The 24,373-nt window shown below is 29.2% G+C and overlaps 1 protein-coding gene across 8 annotated transcripts; it reads right to left on the bottom strand.

The window, feature by feature from the left end:
• Positions 1–2,535: 2,535 nt before the first annotated feature.
• LOC119609279 (armadillo segment polarity protein) lies at positions 2,536–23,115 on the bottom strand. Of its 8 annotated transcripts, none has more exons than XR_005231902.1 (8): positions 22,968–23,115; positions 18,420–18,479; positions 11,951–13,590; positions 11,682–11,882; positions 11,341–11,613; positions 10,247–10,340; positions 7,129–7,493; positions 2,536–3,356 (listed from the first exon to the last, which is right to left on the bottom strand). XR_005231902.1 is itself a non-coding variant. In XM_037964002.1 (7 exons), the coding sequence occupies exons 2-7, from the start codon at positions 18,448–18,450 to the stop codon at positions 3,124–3,126; spliced, it is 2,469 nt and encodes an 822-aa protein (XP_037819930.1). In that variant the 5' UTR covers positions 18,451–18,479; positions 22,968–23,115; the 3' UTR covers positions 2,536–3,123. The 8 variants fall into 8 exon arrangements, 5 of the variants coding, with proteins under 5 accessions (XP_037819930.1, XP_037819928.1, XP_037819929.1 ...); XR_005231901.1 differs by having other exon boundaries at positions 2,536–3,353; positions 7,125–7,493; XR_005231903.1 differs by lacking the exon at positions 22,968–23,115 and adding an exon at positions 21,129–21,314 and having other exon boundaries at positions 7,125–7,493.
• Between the last annotated feature and the right edge of the window lie 1,258 nt (positions 23,116–24,373).

Genomic DNA, 24,373 nt, shown 5'->3' on the forward strand with positions numbered 1-24,373 from the left:
CTTTTTTTAATGTTGGCGGCGTTTTTATATCTACAGTTAGACAGCTATAAATATGTTCTACAAATTGAAATGGAATAAATTGAGTTTCGACATAAAATTAAAATTATTTTTAAAATTTTTACGATAAAAATAGAAGAAGAAGAAAAATAAAAAGAATTGAGTTCATTTTTGGACTAAATATACGTATGTTTGTAATAATAATTATGTCCGTCTGTATTGTTTTATATTGACTTTACCTACTTTTCCCAAATTTTCGATAGGGTTCTTCAAATCGACTAAAATAATCGAGAATCGACTTTTTGTGGGAAAAAGTCGAAATAAGTCGGAAAAAGGTCGAAAATTCGAATTTTCTTAAAACACAAAATTTTTAAAGTCGACTTTTCATAAATCGCAAAATATCTAAAAATGGAATTTTAAAATATATACATATATAAAAGTTTAAAAGTCGACTTTTTATTTCAACTATAGAACCCTACTTTTCGATTTTTCCGACGAGGATTTTTTATACCCTACACCACTTTAGTGGGGAGGGTATATTGGATTTGTGCTGATGTTTGTAACATACAAAAATATTCGTCCTAGACCCACCTTAAAGTATACCAATCGGCTTAGAATCGTTTTCTGAGTCGATTAAGCTATGTCCGTCCGTCCGTCTGGCTGGCTGGCTGTCCATGGAAACCTTGTGCGCAAGGTACAGGTCGCAATTTTCAAGATCTTGGATGAAATTTGGCATGCACGTTTTATTTGACCCAAGGACGAAGCCTATTGAAAATGGTTAAAATCGGTCCATTATTTCACCTAGCCCCCATAGAACAGAACCCCCCAAAAAGGGCTTCTGAGCTCATAATTATGTTAAATATACAGATATATCGATAAAATACGGCACAACTAAGTTTTATAGAATTCTTGATGACCCTGCCAAATTTCATAAAGATCGGGCCCCATTTGACCCCAGCTCCCATACAAAGTCCCCTTCAGAAAATTACTTGAATGTCCCAAATTAACTTATAAACACAAATATCGCGATGAAATTCAGCACAATAAAATATTATGTAAATATAAATATATTCACAAAATTTTATCGGGCTTGGTCCATATTTGCCCCTAGCCCCCATATAAAGCCTCTTTCAGAAAATTAGTTTTTCATCCATAAATTGCTTAAATGTATCGGAACAAGGGAATATTGAAAATAAATGCTTTACTATGAAAAATAAATCACATTTAATATTCATAACTGGTGTAGGGTATCATATGGTCGGCCTCGCCCGACTATACTTTCTTACTTGTTTTTACTTATATTCATAAAGTCGAAAATAGCAGACTTTAAATTTTTTCAACAACAAAAACCCCTTTTACATTTTTCCTGCTCAACTTTTTGAGTTTGCTTGGAACAAATTGACCTGTGTAAACTAATATTAATTTTATTCGACGTTGCATTTCAAAATTCTTGGGCGGCTAGATTGGTCGTTCAACGCAGATCTCTTAAACAGTGATGCTAATTTAGTTGTTTTGAAAATAGGTCCCTTGGAAAATATTTTCTCTATTAAGATTAATTCTAGCGATTTCTTGTATGCCGTTAAGAATTAAAAAGTGTTACCAAGTTTAGATGAGTTATAACCGTTACGGTTAGAAAAATATTTAAGGAATTATTTTGTATTTGCCTTCCCCCCAACTCTCTTTGCTTTTTTGCTACTAGTTGTAGAATTAAATACTGACCAAATTATTTGATTTATTTCCAAAAATAAAACCACTCAATTTATCAATTTACCATTTTATTGATATTATCTTGGTAATTCTTAATATGTATTAATTTTATATTTTAATATTTAATTTTTATTTCCTTTCGATACGTCTTTCATGGTATTGCAAAGAAAAATTGTTTGTTTAGATATTTGAATCCATTTGTAAATGTCGTCGACACAGTGAAACATGAATAAAACAAAAATTATTTTGAAATTATATTGATGTTTCTTTCAATTAAATGTCTGATATATCTATGATTTTACTGCAAATATATGTTATTTTACTATTTATTTTTATTAATTGTAATTGTAAATTGTTTGTCTATTATTTTGGCTTCTTATTGACCATATGTAATCCGCAAGTTTTTATTTTATATTAAGTTAACATTTAAAAAGTTTTTGTTTTTAATTATTTTGTGTATTTTTGTTTTGGATTTTTTAATTGTATATATTTTTTTGTATAATTTTTTTTAAATTCGATAAAATGTTTTTTTAATTATTTTTTAAGTTGCATGACACTGTAATGTTTTTAAAAAGTGTCTACGTATTACTTATTTAACGTTTTTTTTTTTCAAATATTAATAAAAACCAAAAAATTAAAGAATAATAAATTTGGCCAAACTACTAAACATTATAAACTGAATAATTGAAATTATGCGGAGTTATTTTTAATCCAATTAATATTTCAAATCCTTCAGTAACTTTGTATAATTGCCAATGTTTAGTTTTTGAAAATTATAATAAAAAGAAAAAAATATGTTTTATGGTTTCCGTAATAAAAAAAAAAATAAAATGCATACGGAATTTTGTTTATTATATTTTAATACTACTAAAAAAAATTGGGGTATTTTTGTTTTTTCTTATTTTCTTTCATATTTGCTTTTCGTCATATAAAATAGTAATGATAAAAAAATGTTAAGAGTGCTTAAAAAAACTTTCATTAAACGAGAGAATAAAAAAAGTTTAAAAAATATAAATTTTAAAACAAAAAAAAAATAAAAGTGTTGTCATTACATTTTACGTAAGGTAAGTGTTATTAATTATAAGAAATATTCGTAAAAATTGTTATTTTTTCCATGTTTTCTTTATATGTATATGCTAAATATGTTATAAATTGTTTTTTGTTGTATATAATTTTTTTTTTCTTAAATCAAACAGCAGCTGCAACAGCCCTTAGAAGACGTTTTTATATTTGTTTATGTTTCCAAAAAGATGTGTTGTGGTGTGGTGTGGTGTTTCCCTTTTTATATGTTGTTGTTATTATTTTCTTAAATATTTAAATAGCTACATTTAGTTGTAATGTATATTTTGTATTTTGATTTTTTGTTTTCAAATGCAGTGTTATTTTACTTTCCACTTTTTCTTTAAATTCTTCTGCGGTTTAACAATCGGTATCATACCAAGCAGCTAAATTGTTGTTGTCATTGGGTGGTGTTGGCATGGCATCCAAATCAAAATTCAATGCGCCAGCATCAATTTCACCAACATCCATATCCATGGAATAGGGTGAAGTTGGTGCAGCACTTGGTGGGGCACCACCACCGCCGCCGCCTCCTACGGGACTGCTGATTTCAAGACCCTGCATAGAGTCTATTGGTAAAGTATCATATCCTGCTTGAATAATAAAAAGAATTAAAAAAATAATAACAAGTTAGTATGCTTCAATATTTAGGTGAATTTTTTAAGGGTTTTTTTAAATATATTTTTAATTTGCAGTTAAAATAAAATACATTATTATAATGTATTAAATATTTGGCATTAACAAAATCAGAACAAAAATTAATATGTTGTATGAAAAAGAAAATTATATTTATCATGCTTTAAAGAAAAAAGTTCTATTGAAGACATGCTTTAAAAAAATATGATTTTAAAAAAAGAATAATTTGATCACAATGATTAGATTGTTTTCGATTATATTTTTGCTTCTTCAGCTAACGTTCGATTCAATTAATTCGATCAAACAATCCGCCCGACCTAGAATTCCATTCAATTCTAATCCCATTGAAAATGCAATTATTTCCCATAACTAAAAACAAAATTATTTTATTCCGATCAGAATGGTTTAAATTTCGCAATTATAATTCCGATCGGTTTGTTTAAAAGCTTCTTTAGATACCCCCGGAATGAAAACAATGACATAGCAAAATCGTATTCCAAAATTTGAAGTTAAGTTCGAAACATTTATAAAACAGTTGAAATAATCTCACGATTATAAAAATTTCACAAAAATTCGTAAAAGTTTTGAAGCAACATGGTCCATAGCTTGTTGCGGATCATGTACTCCCATAATTTTAGCAAGAGAGTAGTTTTGGGATTAATCCGTTGTAATGCATGGGTGGATTACGCGGTTCTCACCTATGTTTTTTCCATATATGTATTTGGATTAGTTTTGGACAGGTCCCCTTGCAGGGGTACATGATCCGTAAAGTAGTCATATGTAATGCAGGTATGGATCATATTTATTGTTTTGAAAACAACATGGTCCATAGTCTGCATTACATAGCACAATGTTGAGGATCATGTACTCCTTTATTTTTAGCAAGGGAGTAGTTTTGGGATTACTCTGATGTAATGCATATATGGATTACCTGGTCCTCACCTAGGACATCACAATGTTAAATGGAGTATGTGTTTTTCCATATACACTTAAACCTCGTTTTATGCGATTAATTCGTTTCGCAAAAAAGCGCATAATTCAAATTCGCACAAAACGATACACTAGCTCCATACAAAATCTACTAATTGGGTTTTAGATAAAAAAGCGCACATTTTCGAATTATTCCCTTAAAAGTCAAACAAAATCGCATATAAAAAATTTAATTCTTTACTAAAATTATAAAAAATAAAGAAAAATAAAGGAAACAAACAACAAAATAATACCAATTCCAAATAATGAACATTTCATAAAAATAAAACTTAATATTTCTTCATGTACAAAGGATTTGAACAATACTTTATATATCCGAACCGGAATTGGTAAAAAATCAGTAGTTGTACTTTGTTGATCACTTTTTTTTGGATGTATGTGGACCAAAATCTTCCTCAAAATAATTTTTGCAAAGAAAAATTTTAGAATTTTGAAACCGCACTAATTCAAATTCGCATAAAATAAATTCGCATAAAACGAGGTTTGAGTGTATTTGGATTAGTTTTTGACCAGTCCTAGTCCTTTGAAGAGTTCTGTTTACATGCGAGTGCGAAATAGTCTCAATTTTTGCAGGGAACTATTAAAGTTTTAACATTTTAATTCCAACTATTCATCATACAAATTCGAACTGAATACGATTTTGTTTCTTGTTCTTTTAATAAAAATATTTACTTTTCACAATATCAAACAAAAACAAAAACTTTTTAATAATGAATTCATGCAGAAAAAAAACATTTTAGAATGAAGAAACGTGTCAAACATGCAAAAACAACAAAACAAAAAAGAATTGTATTTGTAAATTAAAATGATAATGTATAATGAAAATCATATAGTAAATATAAGAGAATATAAGCATGGATTTCTATTTGAAAATTTCTTCCTTTTTTTTTTTAAGAAATATTTAAAAGAAAAGCCAAATTAAACAAAACAACATTAACATTTTTTTTTAAACGAAACATAAAACAAACTGAAAAAAGTAACATTTTATGCAGAGAAAAATCAATATCAAAAATGCTTTGTACAATATAAAGGGTGAAATGGCAAATAACAGTACGAGTATCAGAAATAACAGTCGACAGATTGGATTTTCAGATGACATAACAGATTTGATAAATAAAGGTATTTTCGGGCAGTTATGGCGTTTCAAAAATGAGAAAAAAAAGCGTTTTTTTTCAAACTTCAAGACACGATATCCGAAAAACTTTATGTGATGAATAAATTCGAGGGCAGATTCTGATCTGCAATGTTAAAAAGTCCCTTCTTGTACGTTCAATATTATAGAAAATTCAAAAATTACCTATTGAAGAACGGAAAAGTACCAAAAAGTCCCCTTTTTATAGGTTCTCATTTACTCCGGGCTCAACATGCTTAATTTTATATTTCTAGCAGGGACTGTAAATAACAGTTATTCTGAAAAACCAAAAAAATCTCTATATTGGGGTCAACGTAGACCTATACAATTATATACCAATATACTCGTATTGAAGTGCTTTTTCAGAATATATGGTGATTTGAAAAAAACGATCTTAGCTCCATAAATAACAGTTATTTTTTAACGGAAAAATAAAATTCTGATTGAAACAGTTAAAAAATGAGTTTTATTTTTCCGTCATAAAATAAAAATTATTTGAAGAGTTTTATTTTTTCCATCAAAAAATAAAACTCATTTGGGGACTATTATTTTTTCCGTCAAATAATTAAACAATTTTTCTTTATTTTTTTTCAGTCTCTTATTTTATTGAATATATCTAATATGTTTGGTTATTTATTTGTTTAATTTAACAAACATAATTTTTTCCAAATTTTCTGCGGAAAGATTTGAACGCAGGTCACTTAATATCAATTTAAGAGCAGAGAACGCTCTTTCCACGCTAACCTGTGTTCCAGGAACACACTGTACAGTTTTTGCCAATTTGTATAAGTAGGGGTAATGTATTTTTTTGCTTCCCAGAACTCAATCGACAAGGGCCGTGGAGAAAAATTATCGATTTCATAGAAAGCTTTTTTTTTTCATCATCATTATCATTTTCTTCGTTTTCAGTGGCAAGCTTTAGGTGTCAATTCACATAAAAGAGTTTTATTTTCTGACGGAAAAAATAAAACTTCTCAAATAAGTATTATTTTCTGACGGAAAAAATTAAACTCCTCAAATAATTTTTATTTTATGACGGAAAAATAATACTCTTTTTTAAAAGTTTCATTTAAATTTTTATTTTTAGGTTGAAAAATAACTTTTTCAGATGGATTTTTATTTTTAATGTCACAAAATAACTGTTATAAATTAACTTTTTTGATATAACTTATAACTGTTACGGTCCCTGATTTCTAGGTTCAATATTATAGAAAACTCAAAAAGTGCCAGTTAAAGAACGAAAAAGTGCCAAAAAATCCCATTTTATGGGTTTTGAATTACTTCGGTCTCTATATCTGAATTACCTAAAAATCCCGTCTAGGTAGATCTATTTGGTGAGAGACCAAACTCCTGTCCAAATGTCAGCACTTTAGCTTTAACCGTTTAGTCAGTGAGTCAGTAACGTTAGAATTTTATATACCTATATAAATTAATCTGAACCAACACTGTTATTTGTCACACCTTTATAATTGTAATATATATTCGTTATATAGATTTTTCTCCAAAATGTACAGAAAATAATGTAACATAAATTTGGTATAAATATATATATTTTTTAAAAATTTTAATTGTATTTCTTGGTTTGATAGACAATGACAATCACCTACAAGTATTAAGTGAGATTTTGCAGGACAACAAACATTTTTTTTTGAGCATAATTCAGTTGAAATAGAAGAAGGTTTAGGATAACTATTAAATATTGTTTTCGTTAATTGCGTATATATCATATTTTTGTATATATTTTAATGTGTACACTGGGCTTTTTGCAAAATTCTTATTTTGAATGCACTACTCTCTCGTTGTGTTTTTTTTTTTTTTTAATTTGGTTCGAAAAACATCTATTTTTTTTATTAAAGTTGTTAAATACTTGATTTTTTGTGGTTAGTTAATAAAATTCTTCCGTTTTCTTTTTTTTAAATAAATTCGGAGTTTAAATTTGCATTCAATGATGATATATGTTAGGCTGGCTCAACTGTTTGTGAAGAGAAGTTTTATTAGGTAGTGTTTTTGTTTGTAAAATTTTGTTAATTTTTGTTTAAATTGTTTTCCAAAATAGCACACAGGAGCATTTAAATAATGCGAGAGCATTTTGTTGGTCAAGTAAAAAAGAAATAAAAATATGTTTATTATTAGTTTTATTTTTTTTTTTTTTGACTAAATCATTTAATTAACGTTTATGATTTAGTAGTGAATGTCAGATTGTTTCTATATGGCTGTTTGGTAATTGTGATTTAAAATATATAATACAAAATAGTTTTAGGGGTGTTTACACATTGTTGTTGCATGTTCATTATATTTACATATAAAAAGAAAACGTTCAATTGCTTTTTTTGTTTGTTCAATTTCTAATGAAAAAACAATAGTAATGAAATAATAATAAAACAAAACAATAACAATGAAACTAATGAAATGATTTGTAATTGAAAAACAAACTATGAATGAAGAAATTATTAGTTGGTGAAATGTGATGTGATGATGTGAGTGTTTCATATGTGCACAACGAATGTTGTTATAGTACTTTTTTTTAATTTTTCGACAAAAGTTTAACGATTTCAAAATCAATTAACTGAATTTAATGTTTAAAAGGATTTAAAATTTCAGAAATTTTGTAAACTTCTATAAACCATTTAGTATTAGCACCGGTCCAATAGTTTCTGTAACAATACCCTTCACCTTATACAATTTTCCGAGTCCTTTTAGATATCTGTGAGATTTTAAATTTTAATAATTCGAAATAATATCTATGTACATATTTAAATAACTATTGTCACAAGAATTTCTTTTTGTCCAGGGATTAAAATAGTTGATAAAAACCCCCTTTTATAGATTTGCATACATGTTTTTAGGTTCAATATAAAATCTAAATGAACGACGATAAGCTTTAAAGTGTTTCTGTATCTTTTCTAGTTTATTAGATAAGTGATTACGAAATTTACCTGAATTTATCCGTTTTTACCCCTAATAATTCGAATTTCCGAAAATCACTACTTTGTGGATCTATTTGGTAGGATACCAATTTCCTGTCCAAATTTCAGCTCTTTAGCTTTAACCGTTTAGGCTGTGCGGTGATGAATCACTTCAAAATTTCATATCGCTCTCATACAAATTTAAAGACTCCCGGAAAATGGATTTATTGTTAATAACTCCTCCTTCTAGAATATCGGTATTTATACATATAAATCTAATATAAATAGAAATCGTATTACCAACTTAAACCTGGATCGGTTAATAATTGATCATACTTCCTATATAAGATCCAAAACCGAACATCAATTGAACGAACAAAATTCATCTACACCGGACCATAATGGGTCATAGGTTCTATATAAAGTCTCTTCTAAAAATCATTTAATCGTTAAAAACATATGAATTAAAAATATATATACTTAAACGCGGTCTGTATATATACAAATTATTCTTGGGAATTTTTTCGGGATCGGCCCATAATTGGGCATAGCTTTCATATAGAATCCACTTCTGAAAATCACTTAATCGTAAAATACGCATGAATTAATAATGATATCGGAATCAATTTATACTCAAATCATTATGAAATTTTTTCCGGATCGGTCCATAATAGACCATAGCTTCCATATAAAGTCCACTTTCGAAAATCACTTAAATATATTTTGTTTTTTATTTAAGCTTTGTGGCCTCCGGTAGGTTAGTGGTTAGTGTTCTAGTCTGGTAGACCGGAGGTGGTGTGATCGATTCCCACCTGAGGCACTGGTTAAGGAGCGCACAACAGGCCCAATAGAGGCCTAGGTGTATTTCTTCGGATTTGATGTATATACATCCTCCTTTCAAACTAACTAACTAACTATTTAAGCTTTTCAAAATTTATTAAAAGCAAATTTCTATGATAGTTCGAGGTGTTAATAAAAAAACTAGTTTATAGGTGAAGGGTATTAAAGATTCGAAATTTAAAATTTGGATTAGATTTTCAATAATAATTAAAATAAAATAGTTGTTGCATAAAGAGTCTTTAAGTTTAACCTGGCAACAAGCGCTGATCTCCTAAAGAATTAAAAAAATCAAATTAAGTAATAGTGTTGAAAGAAAGTTTAAACATTTCTCGTTTGTGTAAAACTGTAACTACTCTTATTGAAATGTTAATTAATGTTAAAAACAAAACAATTGTATTTGTATATTAATGTATAAAAGAGAAAGAGTTTAACAAAATAAATTATCAAGAAAAATTCAACAAATTATATGTAGAGAGAAATTGATTACAAGTGATAAAACAGGACACAGGGTTAACGAAAACGAAGGGGTCTGATTAAATATCTGCACAAACGAATGGTTGCGTTGTTGGTGGTGATGGTGGGGGTTAATGGTGTTGGTGGAGATTATTAGAAATTAGAAATTGTTATTATGATGATAATAAGAACTAACAAACATTTGAACGAGTGGAAGAAACGTATGTTTTTTGTTTTGTGAACGTATGTAGCGCATGTGACAAGAATTTGTTGTATTTTTTGTTATGTTTGTTAATATTTTTTTTAACTTTTACAAATGTTATTCTTTTTTGTCTTGTTTGTATATGAATAACTTTCTACATGCTTTGTTATTTGGTTTGATTTAGTTTTTGTAATTGTTTTTTTTTATATTTTTACTGATAATGGTGGTTTCGATCGGGGGGGCATATGGGTAGGGTGGTTGTTTGGTAAAGAACAATTATTAATTAAAAGAAACACACAAAATTATGGGATTAGAGATACGTACCTTGTTGGAATGCACGACCGCCATGGGAGCTGTGTACGCTCGGTGGCCCCTGACCATAGAGGCCTTCATATGCTTGCTCTGGACCAAGCATATCCTGTGTATATATATCGAGGTTTGATATTTTTTGTTTATATATGTAAACATTTAACATTTGGGATGATTTCAAAATGATTACGATTTCGTTTCGAACGAAATTCAATTCGATATTTAATATTGTATGTTGTTGTTAAAAATGGTAACAGAAAAATGTCACATTGTAAATAGTAGGTTGATAGGTTGATTTTTTGTTTGTTTTTGTTTTAGTTTTATGTAATTTGATCACATTAACCATTAAAAATTTAATTATTTTAGGGGGGAAATCGGGGAATTTTCAATACGAGGGGCCACCAAAACACATTTTTTTTTTGTTAAGAATTAAAAAAGTTTAGCCAAATTTGAAGAAATTTTTCAACAGGTGCAGGGGGTATTATCAATTTTACGTGATGGTGGGGTGGTAGAGTTTACGTTTGGTGTTGGTAATAAGTAGTAGCAGTTGTGGTAGTTGTGATAATTTGCAAAAAACGAAAATCATAAAAATAAAAAAATAAAAAAAATAGAAAATAAAAATTAATTAATAAAAAATAACAAAAAGTTAATAATAATTCAAATACAACATTTAAAGCTAAAAAAACATAAATGATATGATAAAAGAAAACTAACAATTTTGCTCACTAATAATATTTTATATGAAAACAACAATAAGTTTTTTGTTTTTCCACTAATTTCAACTACATTTTACAGAAAATAAACTTGTTAAAAAAATCAAAGAGAAAAATTATAAATAAATTTAATTTTGTTTTAAATCAAAAAAATAAAATGCAAAATATAAGATGTTTATTTTAGATATAGAAATATTCAAATATTCAGTAACTAATCTTACATTTAATCAAAAATAAAATTCTTTGTTTCATATATACAATACTCTATAAATTATTTTGTTTTAGTTATTTTTTATCTGCTTATTTTACAACTGTTCTTTTTTGTCTTTAAAATTTTAGATATTTATTGTATTGCATTAAATATTATTGGGGAAAATAACATTAAACATAACGAACCTGTAAATCTGGACCCATGCCTAGATCGGCATTTCCCCATATGTTGTTGTCTTCACGTAAAAGTGAATTGGTCAGCTCAATAGAGAGACGTTTTTTGTAATCTTGCGGCTTATCCTCGCTCATACGGAATAGAACAGCGGCGGCATAAGTAGCAACGCCTTCATTGCGTGAATGCAATAAATCAGTTAAGGGGCCAGTGGCTCCTTCTTGTTCAATTATTTCGGCTCCTTCTTTGTCTGCGGCCAATTCACAAAGAACTCCAGCGGCAACGCGCTAAACAGACAATCCATAGCAATGTTAGTTTACAAATAATATGACAGAGACAAAAATAAATAACCCACCTGTATATTTTCTATTTCATTAAATAGCAGACGTACAAATATCGGTATTACCGACTGTTGACGAATCAAAGCGCGATTGTGAGACTCTCGAGCTAAAATGTGTAATGCACCCACAGTGCCCTCAACAATTTCCTCCATACGAACACCATCTGCATAGGCCGAAGGCTGTTGTGAGCCAGTAGTGGCCACAGAAGAACGTTGCTAAAGTAGGCATAATTTATATTAATATTTTGGCTTTGTTGTAATCAAAAATAAAAACAACAACTTACACGTTCGGTATCTTGGAAAGCACGCATTAATAGACGTACTAAATGATGTATGGCTCCATGTTCACGCAATGGAGCTGCATTAGCTGGACACAAAGCCAGATTGCGTACCAGACCTATGGCGGCCTTAATTAATGGCCAACGGGATGGTGGATGTAAAAGTTTTACAATCACCGAGAGACCATAATTCAAACGTACGGCGTTTTGAGCCATTTCCGAGTCAGCATGACGTGTTGTCAAATGACGTAGAGCACAGACGGCTGGTTCAGTGATTTCCTCACGATCGCCAGCATTTATAATCGTACGTACCAAAGCATCAACACCACCGACTTGACAAACTGTAGCCTTATTACGCTGATTGTTACATGTCAAATTAGAGAGTATGCCAGCTGCACAAGTGACGACATTAACATCTGTGGATGCCAATACTTGGACCAAGGATTGCAAAAGAGCCTCCATGCCATCAACTTTAGTGGCAGCATCGGACAAATTACGCAAAGTCCACAAACAGTTCTGCACCAAACGGGGCGATGGATTGCCCAAGTGCATAGCGAGGGCCTGCATGCCACCAGCATCTACAATGGCTGGCTTATTGCTAGAACATACTGAGAGGACTTTTAAAACACGTGAAGTGGTCCACAACAACTTCTCGTAGTCGTAGGAGCGCATAATGCGCACCAATTCATTAGGGCCACCAGAAGCCAAAATTATTAATTTACTCTCTTGATTGCCGTAGGCAAGAATCTGTAAACAATCTGTAACGATGGCCAAGAACTTGACGTTATTACGCTGCAACAAGGTAACCATTTTCTGGAGACCACCAGCTAAGCGAACTGCCATTTTAGAACCATCCTGATGCAATAACAAATTGTGTAGGGTGGTGATGGCATAGAATAAAACACTCTCAACCGGAGAAGACAATAGTTTCACCAAAGCTGGTATACCACCGCTCTTGAATATAGCCAAGAGACCTTGTCGATGATGTGACAAATTATGAAGAGTGCCAACAGCAGCTTTAGTACTCTCCAAATCGTTACTATTCGAAATGGCGCGTACGAGAGCTGCCACCATCTGTGGACTATTCATAATAGCATGGCGCGAAGCTTCTTTTTTCGACAACTGGTGTACCATCATGGCGGCTTGGGAAACGACAACTTGATCTTCATCATTGAGCAATTTTATCAATTCTGGTATTGCGCGTGTTGCCAGCTCAGCGTCATCTTGATAATTGATTAGATTGACAACGGCATGTTTTAACATTTGCGACGGTTCGGCCAAACGTTGTACAGCTGTTGGTTGTTGTGGATCAAACTGGGTCGAAGGTATTTCAATACCCTCTTCCAATGTTTCGGGGAACATGGCAGCGCGTATGCGCTGTGAACGCGTCTGGCTCAACTGGCTATTCATGTCATCCACCTGTTCTTGGGTGAAATTCTGTGGAAAACCAGTATCTAAATCAAACATAAGTGGATCGCCGTCCATTTCCTCATCTTCTTTGCCCGAGAGGGAAGGTGCCTGTGTAACGGCACCCGAATGAATACCAGAATCCACTAAATACGAATTTTGCTGCCACATAAGTGTTTGCTCCTTGGAGGAAACCATCGGCGGCAAATCCGGTGGATTGTATTGATTGTTATGAGACACTAAAATTATAAAGAAAAAAACCATGTAAATTTTGTTTAATTAATTAGAAATTGAATTTTACTCCAAACTTTTATCATTAGGAAAATCATCAACCATTTTGTATTTGATGTTTATTTAATCTTCCCAAGAAATATTACAATACCCGACATCCCCCAAGAATTATAAAATGTTTTTATGTTAAATGTGATTAAAAATGAAAACTGTCGGTTCAAGGAAAGATGAAATATATCAATAGATCACATGGAAGAAATAAAAGAATGCATTAAAGTTATTGAAAAAAATTAAAACGGAAATGCAAACTCTAACACTCAAAGTTAAGAGTCGAAATATATAAAAAAAAACCGTAGAAAAATTGTATGTACATATTTATAAAAATATTTGTAGAATGTTTAAACCCCAGACAAACATAAAATATAAGAAATCAATAGAAATCAAAATTATGTACATACAAATGTAAGAAATAAAAAAATAACGCAAATAATAAAAATATATATGTATTTAAATTTGGAAGGAGCAAGAGAAAGCAGCAAATCGCAAATGTTATATTTAAAAAAAATAAATGTGAATAGAAAAATGATTAAAGTATGTTTTGCCAAAGGGCAAGTAATGTAAAAAGACCGACCGGACATATCATTACAACCACAAAATAAGTCAACATTTACGTACTCTCATGTGCCATCAACCTAACTTTGGCAAACTAAGTGAAACTCAAAATGAACATTCAACAGAACAACCACATTTATAATAACAACAGCAAGTACTAAATAATGAATGAAAATGAGAAGAGTGCAGAATTATAATAATAAAAAAAACTAATTGTATGGTAGAATAGAATCAGCAGGATTAAAAATTACACAAAGTGAAATATAAAACACCATACAATGAACCATTATAATATGTTAGTAGAAAAATGTACTTTTAAACAGCAGAAGACCAAACGACCTACCCGACCACGCTCTCATCATAGTAATTTAAAAAAGTGCTAAACCATAGATTTGCAGCAGACAGACAAGCATTCGTATGTATGTACGAACAAACGTATCATTTACAGAATATGTCAAAAAGGTACCAACAACATTCAAATACATATATATATATACAATGGATCATAGACGGATGGATGAATGAATGAATGGTAGGTACATATGCCAGCCATGCGTCAAGCAAAAGGGTTTTTTATTTCACGGTCTAATATTAACGAGACAGTTTGTTAAATGAAATATGTTTGTTGGTTTTGAAGTGTATTTTATAAGTAAGGGGTTTCAGGAATTGATTTATGTCTATAGTTTATATCTATCTATCTATCTATCTATCTATCTATCTATCTATCTATCTATCTATCTATCTATCTATCTATCTATCTATCTATCTATCTATCTATCTATCTACCTACCTACCTACCTATCTATCTATCTATCTATCTATCTATCTATCTATCTATCTATCTATCTATCTATCTATCTATCTATCTATCTATCTATCTATCTATCTATCTATCTATCTATCTATCTATCTATCTATCTATCTATCTATCTATCTATCTATCTATCTATCTATCTATCTATCTATCTATATATCTATCTATCTGTCTGTCTGTCTATCTATCTACATCTCAACCGTTTAACCAAATAAATTAGATTGTTACATGGAGGGTAATATAGGCCAAACGCGAACCGCGTTCAATAGTTTTTTATACGTTAGAATACGTAAAAATTTATGTCTCAAAATCACTTGCAAATGCGAAATATAAATTAAAAAATTATTTCGTAATATTGAAGAAACTTTCTTGTATATTACGAAATAATTTACATAGATTAGGCAGGAATTTTTAATATGTATTATTCCAACAATATTACAAAAAATGTACATACAAGTTTGTATTGTATTTGTTTATTTTAAATGTTTAATTCAAAAACCCTAGACAACATTCACGTTGATTATTGTTGTTGATGTTTTGAGTCACAGCAGACACAATGGATGTAATTTCAACAAAATAATGATGATAATAATGATTACAACAATATTAAATGTCAACAAATCATTTGCAGAATACAGTTTTTACTTATAAATTAAGAGAAACTACCACCACCATGTTAACAGCAGCAATACTACAATCGAATTTACACCCCCCATAGTCATTAAACCAAAAATGAACAAATACTTCTTTTATGCAGAATAATCAAATAAAAATCTAATACGCTTTAGAGGAGTTTTTTCAATATACACAAACAAGCTTTAAATATGTATATATTTACAATTATAAAACTGATTTTGACATGTTTATATGGAACAAATGAAGTAGACGCAAACACATATTCATTGAATATCAATTAGTTATCCAACTGTGAATTGAAGTACTACTAATGTCCTAAATATTCAGAAATAAGTAAACAGGTACTATTTATATTTGTTATAAGCAAACTAGAATCATTTTAAAATATGGCTCAAACGTTTAAAAAAGTAAATAAGTTAAGTTGTAAACTAAAAAAGTTTGGCCTAACTTAAGCTATTAACCATGATTTTTGAGAAATCAACTTCTTATATTTTACATTAAAAATTGTACATTTTGCATAATTGATGCTTTTCAACCAACACTTTTCAGTTTTTCCCTTCATTTTTTTGTACAAACAAAAAATTTGAATATCAAAAATTTTCAATATTTCTTTTGTCACCAGATACGTCTTTTTTAGCATGCGTTTATGAGCATGCATTAATTTTATTTGAAGTGGCAAATATGTACATATGTATGTATGTACTATATGTATAAATATATAAAAACGTTATTGCTAAAACAGCAATATTTAATTTCCTTCTTTTATTTTGCGCTAAGTATCGTGTTCAGCAGCGAAATTAAAATGCACTTCAATAAACACGTTCATATATACACAAACAGGACACTTTATGTACATACATACATATATTCTAAGCAAAGGACTTAAAAATACAAGGTTTTTTAAAAAGAAATGTTAATTATAAATTGATATAATTACTGCTCGATAACAATGACTTGTTTGAAAGATAACAACCTTAGGAATTGGTTCTGTGGAAGCCTTTTGCAGTCGACACTTGTCCTATGGATCTTTTCTGGAACTAGATCATCAATGATGTTTGTTCGATTTTGTCACCTTCGAAATTACTTTAAGTGAAGTTTTATAGAACATACATATATACACCTTCCCTAAAACTGTTCGTTTTTTCAACGATTTGGACAATTTTTTTTGGAATTTGTTGACTAGTGTTGTGCCAATGTAAATAGCAGTTTCTTGAAAACTCCTTAGAAGTACTTTAGAATCACTATAATTTAACATTCGATCATTACTATCATTATTTATGTATATTAAATGGAGGAATACTCTGTTTTTTTTTTTTTTTTTTTTTTTTTTCTAAGGCACATTTTAGAATGTTGTAAATTTATTTAATTTTGGAGAGATGCAAACAACCATACAGCTAAAAAATGAGGTAAATGAGACCAACTATTATGTTTATGAACAGTGAGATAAAAAGATAGCAATATTGGAGACTGTCGTCACTTTCTTGTCCCCAAGTAATCTAGAGAGTAGACACTTACAAAAACATAAACGAAAAGGTTCACTGCCTCGCACCCAGTGTCAAGTTATTACTCGATATATCCCCTTATTTTGGGTTATAGGTTTCCTTGTGCGTTTTTAACTGATAAAAGGCTATCATGCAAGTGTCTAGGCTATTCCACCAATTTTTTGAGAAAGAATCTGAAGATACTAATAGAATCCAGTGAAATTGCAACATAAACAACGTTGGAGATATCTAAAGCAGATCCCTCATCTGTCTGTTAATTTCCATATTGTATCATTGTTCACCGATGAAATAAAATTTCTCGAAAGATTTTATTATTTCATCTATATTGATAAGAAAAAGTGTACAAAAAGGATTGAGTGTACCTTCCTTTTTGTAAAAAAAATATTTAAAATTGTTGGTTATGTTAAGAAAAATAAACTTTAACCATTCCACCACCATTTAAATTAAAAAAAAAAGAGTAAATGTATGTATGAGCGTAAATGTATATTTGTTTGAAAATACAAACATATCATAATCATCAGCAGCATCACAAGCATGTTTTCAAGGAAGAAACATTATACATCAACAATCACAATTTGTATGCTTTTTTTATTTTCTGGTAGTGATATTGTTGCTGATGGTGGTGGCGGCTTCAAGTGGTGGGAGTAAAAGTACATATTGCCCATATGGTAGCGCGTGTTAAATCTCAAAAGCAAAAAAAAAAAAAAGAAGGAGAAGAAAATATGTACAACATATTCTTATTGCATTTGAAATATTTTTTTTTTTCTTTTATTTGCACAAGTCTTTTTTTAAACATTGGGCATATGTTTGTCCTAATGTTGCAGCAGCCTCTAGTATGTCTACGAGTGCACTTCACTCTAGCTTCAATCCATGCCATTAAAAAAAGGCTGCCTTTTTGCACATTTTTCTTTTTTTCTGAATTTTAAGTAGTTCAAACATTTTTTTAACTTTTGTAAGCAAAAAGAAATTAGTTTGAAATATGCAATCAAGCGTTGGATGTAACAGAGAAATAAGTATTTTATTGGAAAAGTTCTCGTACTAGCGCAAGTACGTGTATATAATGAAATGTAGTCAGCAGTGAGTGGTGTAATTTATTACATGATTGAAAGGCTTTGAAAACTTTTTTTTTCAACATTAAGAATTTTGTATGTTAAACATAGATGATGATAATTTCGCATTTTATTTTTCCATAAAGATTAAATTAAAATTTTAAAGAATATACTATTTACATGTATGTATTTAAAAGATAAAACTTATGACTATTTTTACTTACTTGTACGATTTTGTGCTGGCATATAACTCATTTTGGTGATTTAGGCGTTGTACACCACACCTGTAATAAAAATATATGAAAATTAATAATAAATAAAAAATATTAATATTAATTAAATAATATCTTAGAGAAATTTAAAGCTAAGAAACAATTTTCTAACTTAATACAATACAAATCTATGGAACATTTTATTTCCTATTGAAAATAACACTTATGAGGTTAGGTTAAGAAGGGTTATGTACCATAAAGAGGTGAACTTTACTTGGAGACCATAAAGTCCATCGTGATTCCCTTCATAGAGTGTAAAGATCCAAAGATAGAAAAAGAAAACACTAGAAGGACAAAAAGAACATAAGTGAAATGGAGAGACGAATAAAGACATCGATTCCCAATCGATTCACTAAAGAAACAGTTGTCTAAATCTCCCTATAAAATCTATCTACCTTAATCTATTCGAAGAAATTAATAATTCTCCTGATAAAACTTAGTAGACTGACCCCCAATACATCAATGTCTGCTTATATTTTATCGAAAGATTAAATTTACAGTTTTCATACAAAAATTATTTTAACCGGCAGAATATCTACCGGTTAAACGATAACCGGAGTTGGTGTTAACGGGGGTGAGAGTGTAACACAGTTCGTTATGGAACCAATTTCCTAGCCATCTCAACCTGAGATTCAATATTCTAGGACAGTGGTAAATTAAGTGCAACTGTCTCTAGTTCCTCTGAATCTTGGCATATCCTGCAAAAGACCGTTATATTACTACCCCACTTACTAACGAAATGGCTAATTAACCAATACACTGTTATAATCCCTGTCAGAATCCTTAGACTGCTCCTATCTAGTACTATAAGTATCTTGGTAGCCATTACATCAAGTATTGGCCATAAGACCTTTGATATTTTCCATTCTACTATTCCCGGACTGTTTCCTAATATTATGGATTCTCTTGAAAATCACTCTTTCACTCTTCTATTCGTATCATCTATTTTAAGGATCAAACCTAGACTAGCTAGTGCGTCAGCAATCCATTACCATGCCCATTGCAGTGCCCCAACATTTCTACAATCTACAACCAGCAGCGAATGTATTTTATTTTTCAATAAAAATGTTCATCGGAAATTTGACTTTCTAACAACAATTCTAAAATCTTACTTTCTATAAAAAGCTTTTAGTTTTTCACAGAAAATATGTACAACTTTCCACTAAAAATGTTCTATTAAAAATATAAATTTCTGCTGAAATTCCATGGTTCAATTGAAAATTTGTCTTTCTATCAAAGGCTTTTAGCTTTTCATATTTCTATTGAAAATTCGACTTTGTATTGAACGCTTTTATCACTTCACCGAAAATCTAAGTTTTTACTAAGAAACTAAATATTGACTCTTTATGAAAAATTTGTCTCTTTATTGAAATTTGGACTTTCTATCGAAAATTCTACTTTTCAAATATTTCGCTATCCACAGAAATAAGATTTAAAATATTCGATTTATAGGCAGACACTCAGAAAAATCTTAATATAGTTTAGAAGACTTTGTGTAGAAATATAACATTCATTTCAGTTTATTCTTAGTCACACAATTTATGTTGTGATTATGTTTTACATGGAAATACAGGTACTTTAGGGATCAACGGACACGCAACAACTAACTAAAAAAAAACAGCAACAATAAACAAAAAAATAAAACGTGAAATAAATTGACAAGGAGAAAGACATGTGTGAACGGATATACCCATCATGTATGAGACATTTTCTTTTTAACAAAAATTTATCTAAAATGTGTGAAATATAAATTAAAGTTTCACAAGAATTATAATTTTAAAAATAAAGAAGATTTAGTTGGAATGATTAACAATGAGTAAAACAAAAATAAATCATAAAAGATTAGCGAATTAGTTCAAATTTATTTATAAACAATTATGGAAAGGAATCGATTTATTAGTTTAAACTTTAATGTTTCATGAACGTGGTGGTTTTTATTCGGCCACTTTGAAGTTACTTTTATCATATTAAATAAAGTATGTAAAGTATCTAATAAGAAGAAACATTTCTAATTGTTGATTGCTCTCATAATTTTTTCCAACACTGTGTTTAATTGTTATTTTTAAGGTTATTTTTTATAACGGTATTTTGTAAAATGAGCGACATATTTTTTTATTAATTCAAATATGAAATAAAATAATTTACATTATAAATAATATATTATGTTTTATTATAATTAATTAAATCTATGATTTTATTTACTTAAAGAATATTTCTCAACATAAACACAAATTTACAAAGAAAATCCAATATAAAATAAATAACAGAGAATAAATAATAATAAAACACATAAAATAAACAAACAAATAAATAAACAACTCATTAGTCATTCCCTAAATATTTCCGTTTAAAACAGAAACAAATGAATACAACAGAATTAAAAAAAAAAAACAACAAAAACAAACAACAAACTTTAAACATCAAGAAAAATTGAATAAAGACAACAGATAGATAAATAAAATGTAAATATTTATGTACAACTTATACATGTACATATTGTATGTACATTTAATACATATAGAATGTATGTAGATATGTAAGCAGTTGTGTACGTAGTAGGTACATATTTATGCATGTTTGAAAAACAAGTATTAAATATAAGAAATAAAACATTTACTATTCTCACTATAAAAAAAACTTAATATTTATTTTAATTATCACCTTTGATATGATTAAAACACTATTATTATTATTATAAAGTTTATTGATTGATTTTAAAGAATAACTTTAAAAAGTCTCTATACAGATAATTTGTTTTTTTTTTATTTATTTTTCTTGATATTTAGTTAAAATATCTTTTAACGGAAAGACGCAGCCATTACACGATGAAAGCCGAAACGTAACAGTGGAAGTATACAGAAATAAAACTACATAGAGCTCCCTAAGAGCTCTGCCAGCTGAAATACATTAAATATGTTTTTTGTGCTGTTAGCAGGGCACACTCAAAAAGTTAGTGGCAGTTCGACTACAACAAGAGACGTATAAAACAAAAACAACAACAGTAATTTCGATTTTGTAAAAGTGGATGATGGTTGGTTGGGTTGTATCAGACGGTTTGTTTGGTTTCTGTTGCTTTTGGGATTTTTTTGTTTTTGTGTGTTTGTTGCGCTACACACCTATATAACATACAACACTGAATTTTACGTACAAATAAAGAAACTGAAAAAACAGTTCATATATTAACTTGTGATTTAGCTCTAAAGCTTTTAGATCTTTGCAGTTGTTGCTACTGTGCCGCTTGCTTTGCACGAAATGCATGTCAATACAAAATGCACTGGTTTGAACCAAACTTGAACTCGTAAGCATGAATAAATGCATAAGTTAACTATTTCACATTCATTCCTAATTAATCTCAAACTAGGAAATTACACTGGAACAATTTGCCTTTTCGTTGCAAAATGTTAAAATATCATATATACATTTTCTAGACATGCTACAAATACAAGCATGAATTCGGATAGTATTTTTTGGTAACTTTAAATGTTTCCATCTAAAATGATAATTTGGTTCATTCTAAGATATTTGGGGCAATAGGTTAAGAGGTTTTCCAATTTTACGCAAAGGAATAATACAAAATTCTGATACTGAATGAAATAAAATCATGTACATACCTATATGCAGATCGAATATTAAAGTGTTAAAGTGTATTATTATTAACATGAAATATTTGAGATGAAAATTCGTTTATCGATTAATAACTTTTCGTACCATTTGTTAATGTCTATTATTTGCCCTTAAAACATCTTAAATACCTACATACCTATATTCGTTAACCTTAAACTTTCTTATCGGAAGTATAATTAATTAATATTTTAAACGTTTCTTCAGTTTCTTATGCGTTTAGGATTATGAGTTGTCAGAAATCATATTACCAGATATTGGCCATAGTTGACCATAGCTACCACATAGGGTTTATTTCCAAAAGTACTTCAGATTACTATAGGGTATCGGTAAAGTCGAACTGAAATGACTTTGTTAATTGGCTAATTAAAATAAATAAATAAAACGATATTTTTTTTAAATCAAAACACTTTTTTACATTGAAATTTATAAAAGTTCAGGCTATTGGGTATAAACCAAAATCTTAAGAAGTCCAACAACAACTTTCTCTCTACTATACCTATGCGAAAGAAACTTTTCGTAAAGAACCTGCAACAACTGCTATAATTATATTAATTTATAATACAAAACATTTTTCATTAGCTAACAATAACAATTATTGAAATTAATTAAATATTTACACATTCTTGTTAAAAATTTATAGGTATTTATACTATATATTTTTCTTTACCACCTGAAAAATATGCAAGATATGGGAAAAATCAAAACACAACAAATATAAAGTATATCAGTTTAACAATTCACCACACCCCTACAACACAATCGTATCAACAAAAGAAAAATATACACACACAAACATCAAACGAAATTAACATCAAATTTTCAATTCATTCTTTTGCGAAAAATCCATAGTATTTTTGATAAACTTCAATTACTTACCACTTAGTAAAGTTAAAATAACAATTTTATATAAAAATTTGTATTTTTAAACCACTTTTTACTTAAAAAAATTAAATTTTTCAATAGACAAAAATGCAAAACACAACGAGTTGTTCGTTCGAACACAAACGAATGAAAATAAAATGGCTACTTTTCTACACAGAGTTGTTATCACTATGAGCTGCCAGATTTTGATTTGACGATATATCAACGATTATGTTATGACGATTTTTGGTTTCAAAAGTAGCAAAGTGACGTTTTAAATTTGACGATTTTTAGAAAGTTTATAGAGTTTTAATTACTTATAATGTTATATCTGTGCTTATAATAAATAATATGTACAGAGGAAAATTGTGTTAAGGCAAGGTTGGAAAACGTTTCTAGACGGTGAAAAGATGTATCGATATTAAAAATTATTTTGGAAACGGTGTTTAAGCGGTATTGGTATATTGGCTTATTTCGGTAACGGTATTGGTATTTTAATACCGCGAAATCGATGATATGCTAAAAACGTGTTTTAGTAATTTTTATTCTACCACTCTGTTGTTGTCCCAACAAATTTAATAACGGAAACTTTATTTAAGCGGTATCAGTATTATGGGTTATTTTGGTAACGGTATTTTAGCGTTATCCGTATTTTTTGAAAATTTTAAGAATAGAGTTTTAATTACTTATAATAAATAATATTTACAGTGGAAAATTGTGTTAATGCAAGGTTGGAAACCGTTTCGAGACGGTGAGAAGATAGCGGTATCGGTATATTGGCTTATTTCGGTAACGGTAATGGTATTTTAGCATTACAATTTTTTGCTTATTTAGATATCGGTTTTTAAGCGAAATCGGTGGCACAGATATAACTTTGTGATCGGTGGTATACAACAGAAATTACAGAATAATTTTCCTCTTTATTTATTCTATACCACTGCGTTGTTGTCATAACAAATGTAATAATGGAGACGTTATTTAAGCGGTATCAGTATTGTGGCTTATTTTGGTAACGGTATCTTAGCGTTATTCGTATTTTGTATTATTTCGGTATCGGTATTTTAGCAATAACGCTATTAAAAGAAAATATTACATATGAAAGGCCTTTAAAATGCAAACATTTATGTGCGATTACAAATGTATTAAAAAATTTTGAATTTTTCGAAAAAAATTTGTTTTTGAAATTTTTACAGATTGCAAAAAATTTGAATTGCTACATATTACATAACATAAATTACATATCATACAATTTCCCCGACATGGTTTTTTTAAAAGTAATTTAATTAAATTTTAATCCAGATTAAATTTTCACATTATATCAAAAATGCTTATTATTCCTTTGCGTCAAACATGAAAAAAAACATGGAAAAAAGGGCATATTTTATCCTTTGACCCAGCTCACAAAATATTAAACGAAGGTA

This window comes from Lucilia sericata, unplaced genomic scaffold (genome assembly GCF_015586225.1).
Source record: "Lucilia sericata isolate MDLA Ls3-8-SP2 unplaced genomic scaffold, ASM1558622v1 Contig000954F_arrow, whole genome shotgun sequence".
NCBI classification, from domain to species: domain Eukaryota; kingdom Metazoa; phylum Arthropoda; class Insecta; order Diptera; family Calliphoridae; genus Lucilia; species Lucilia sericata.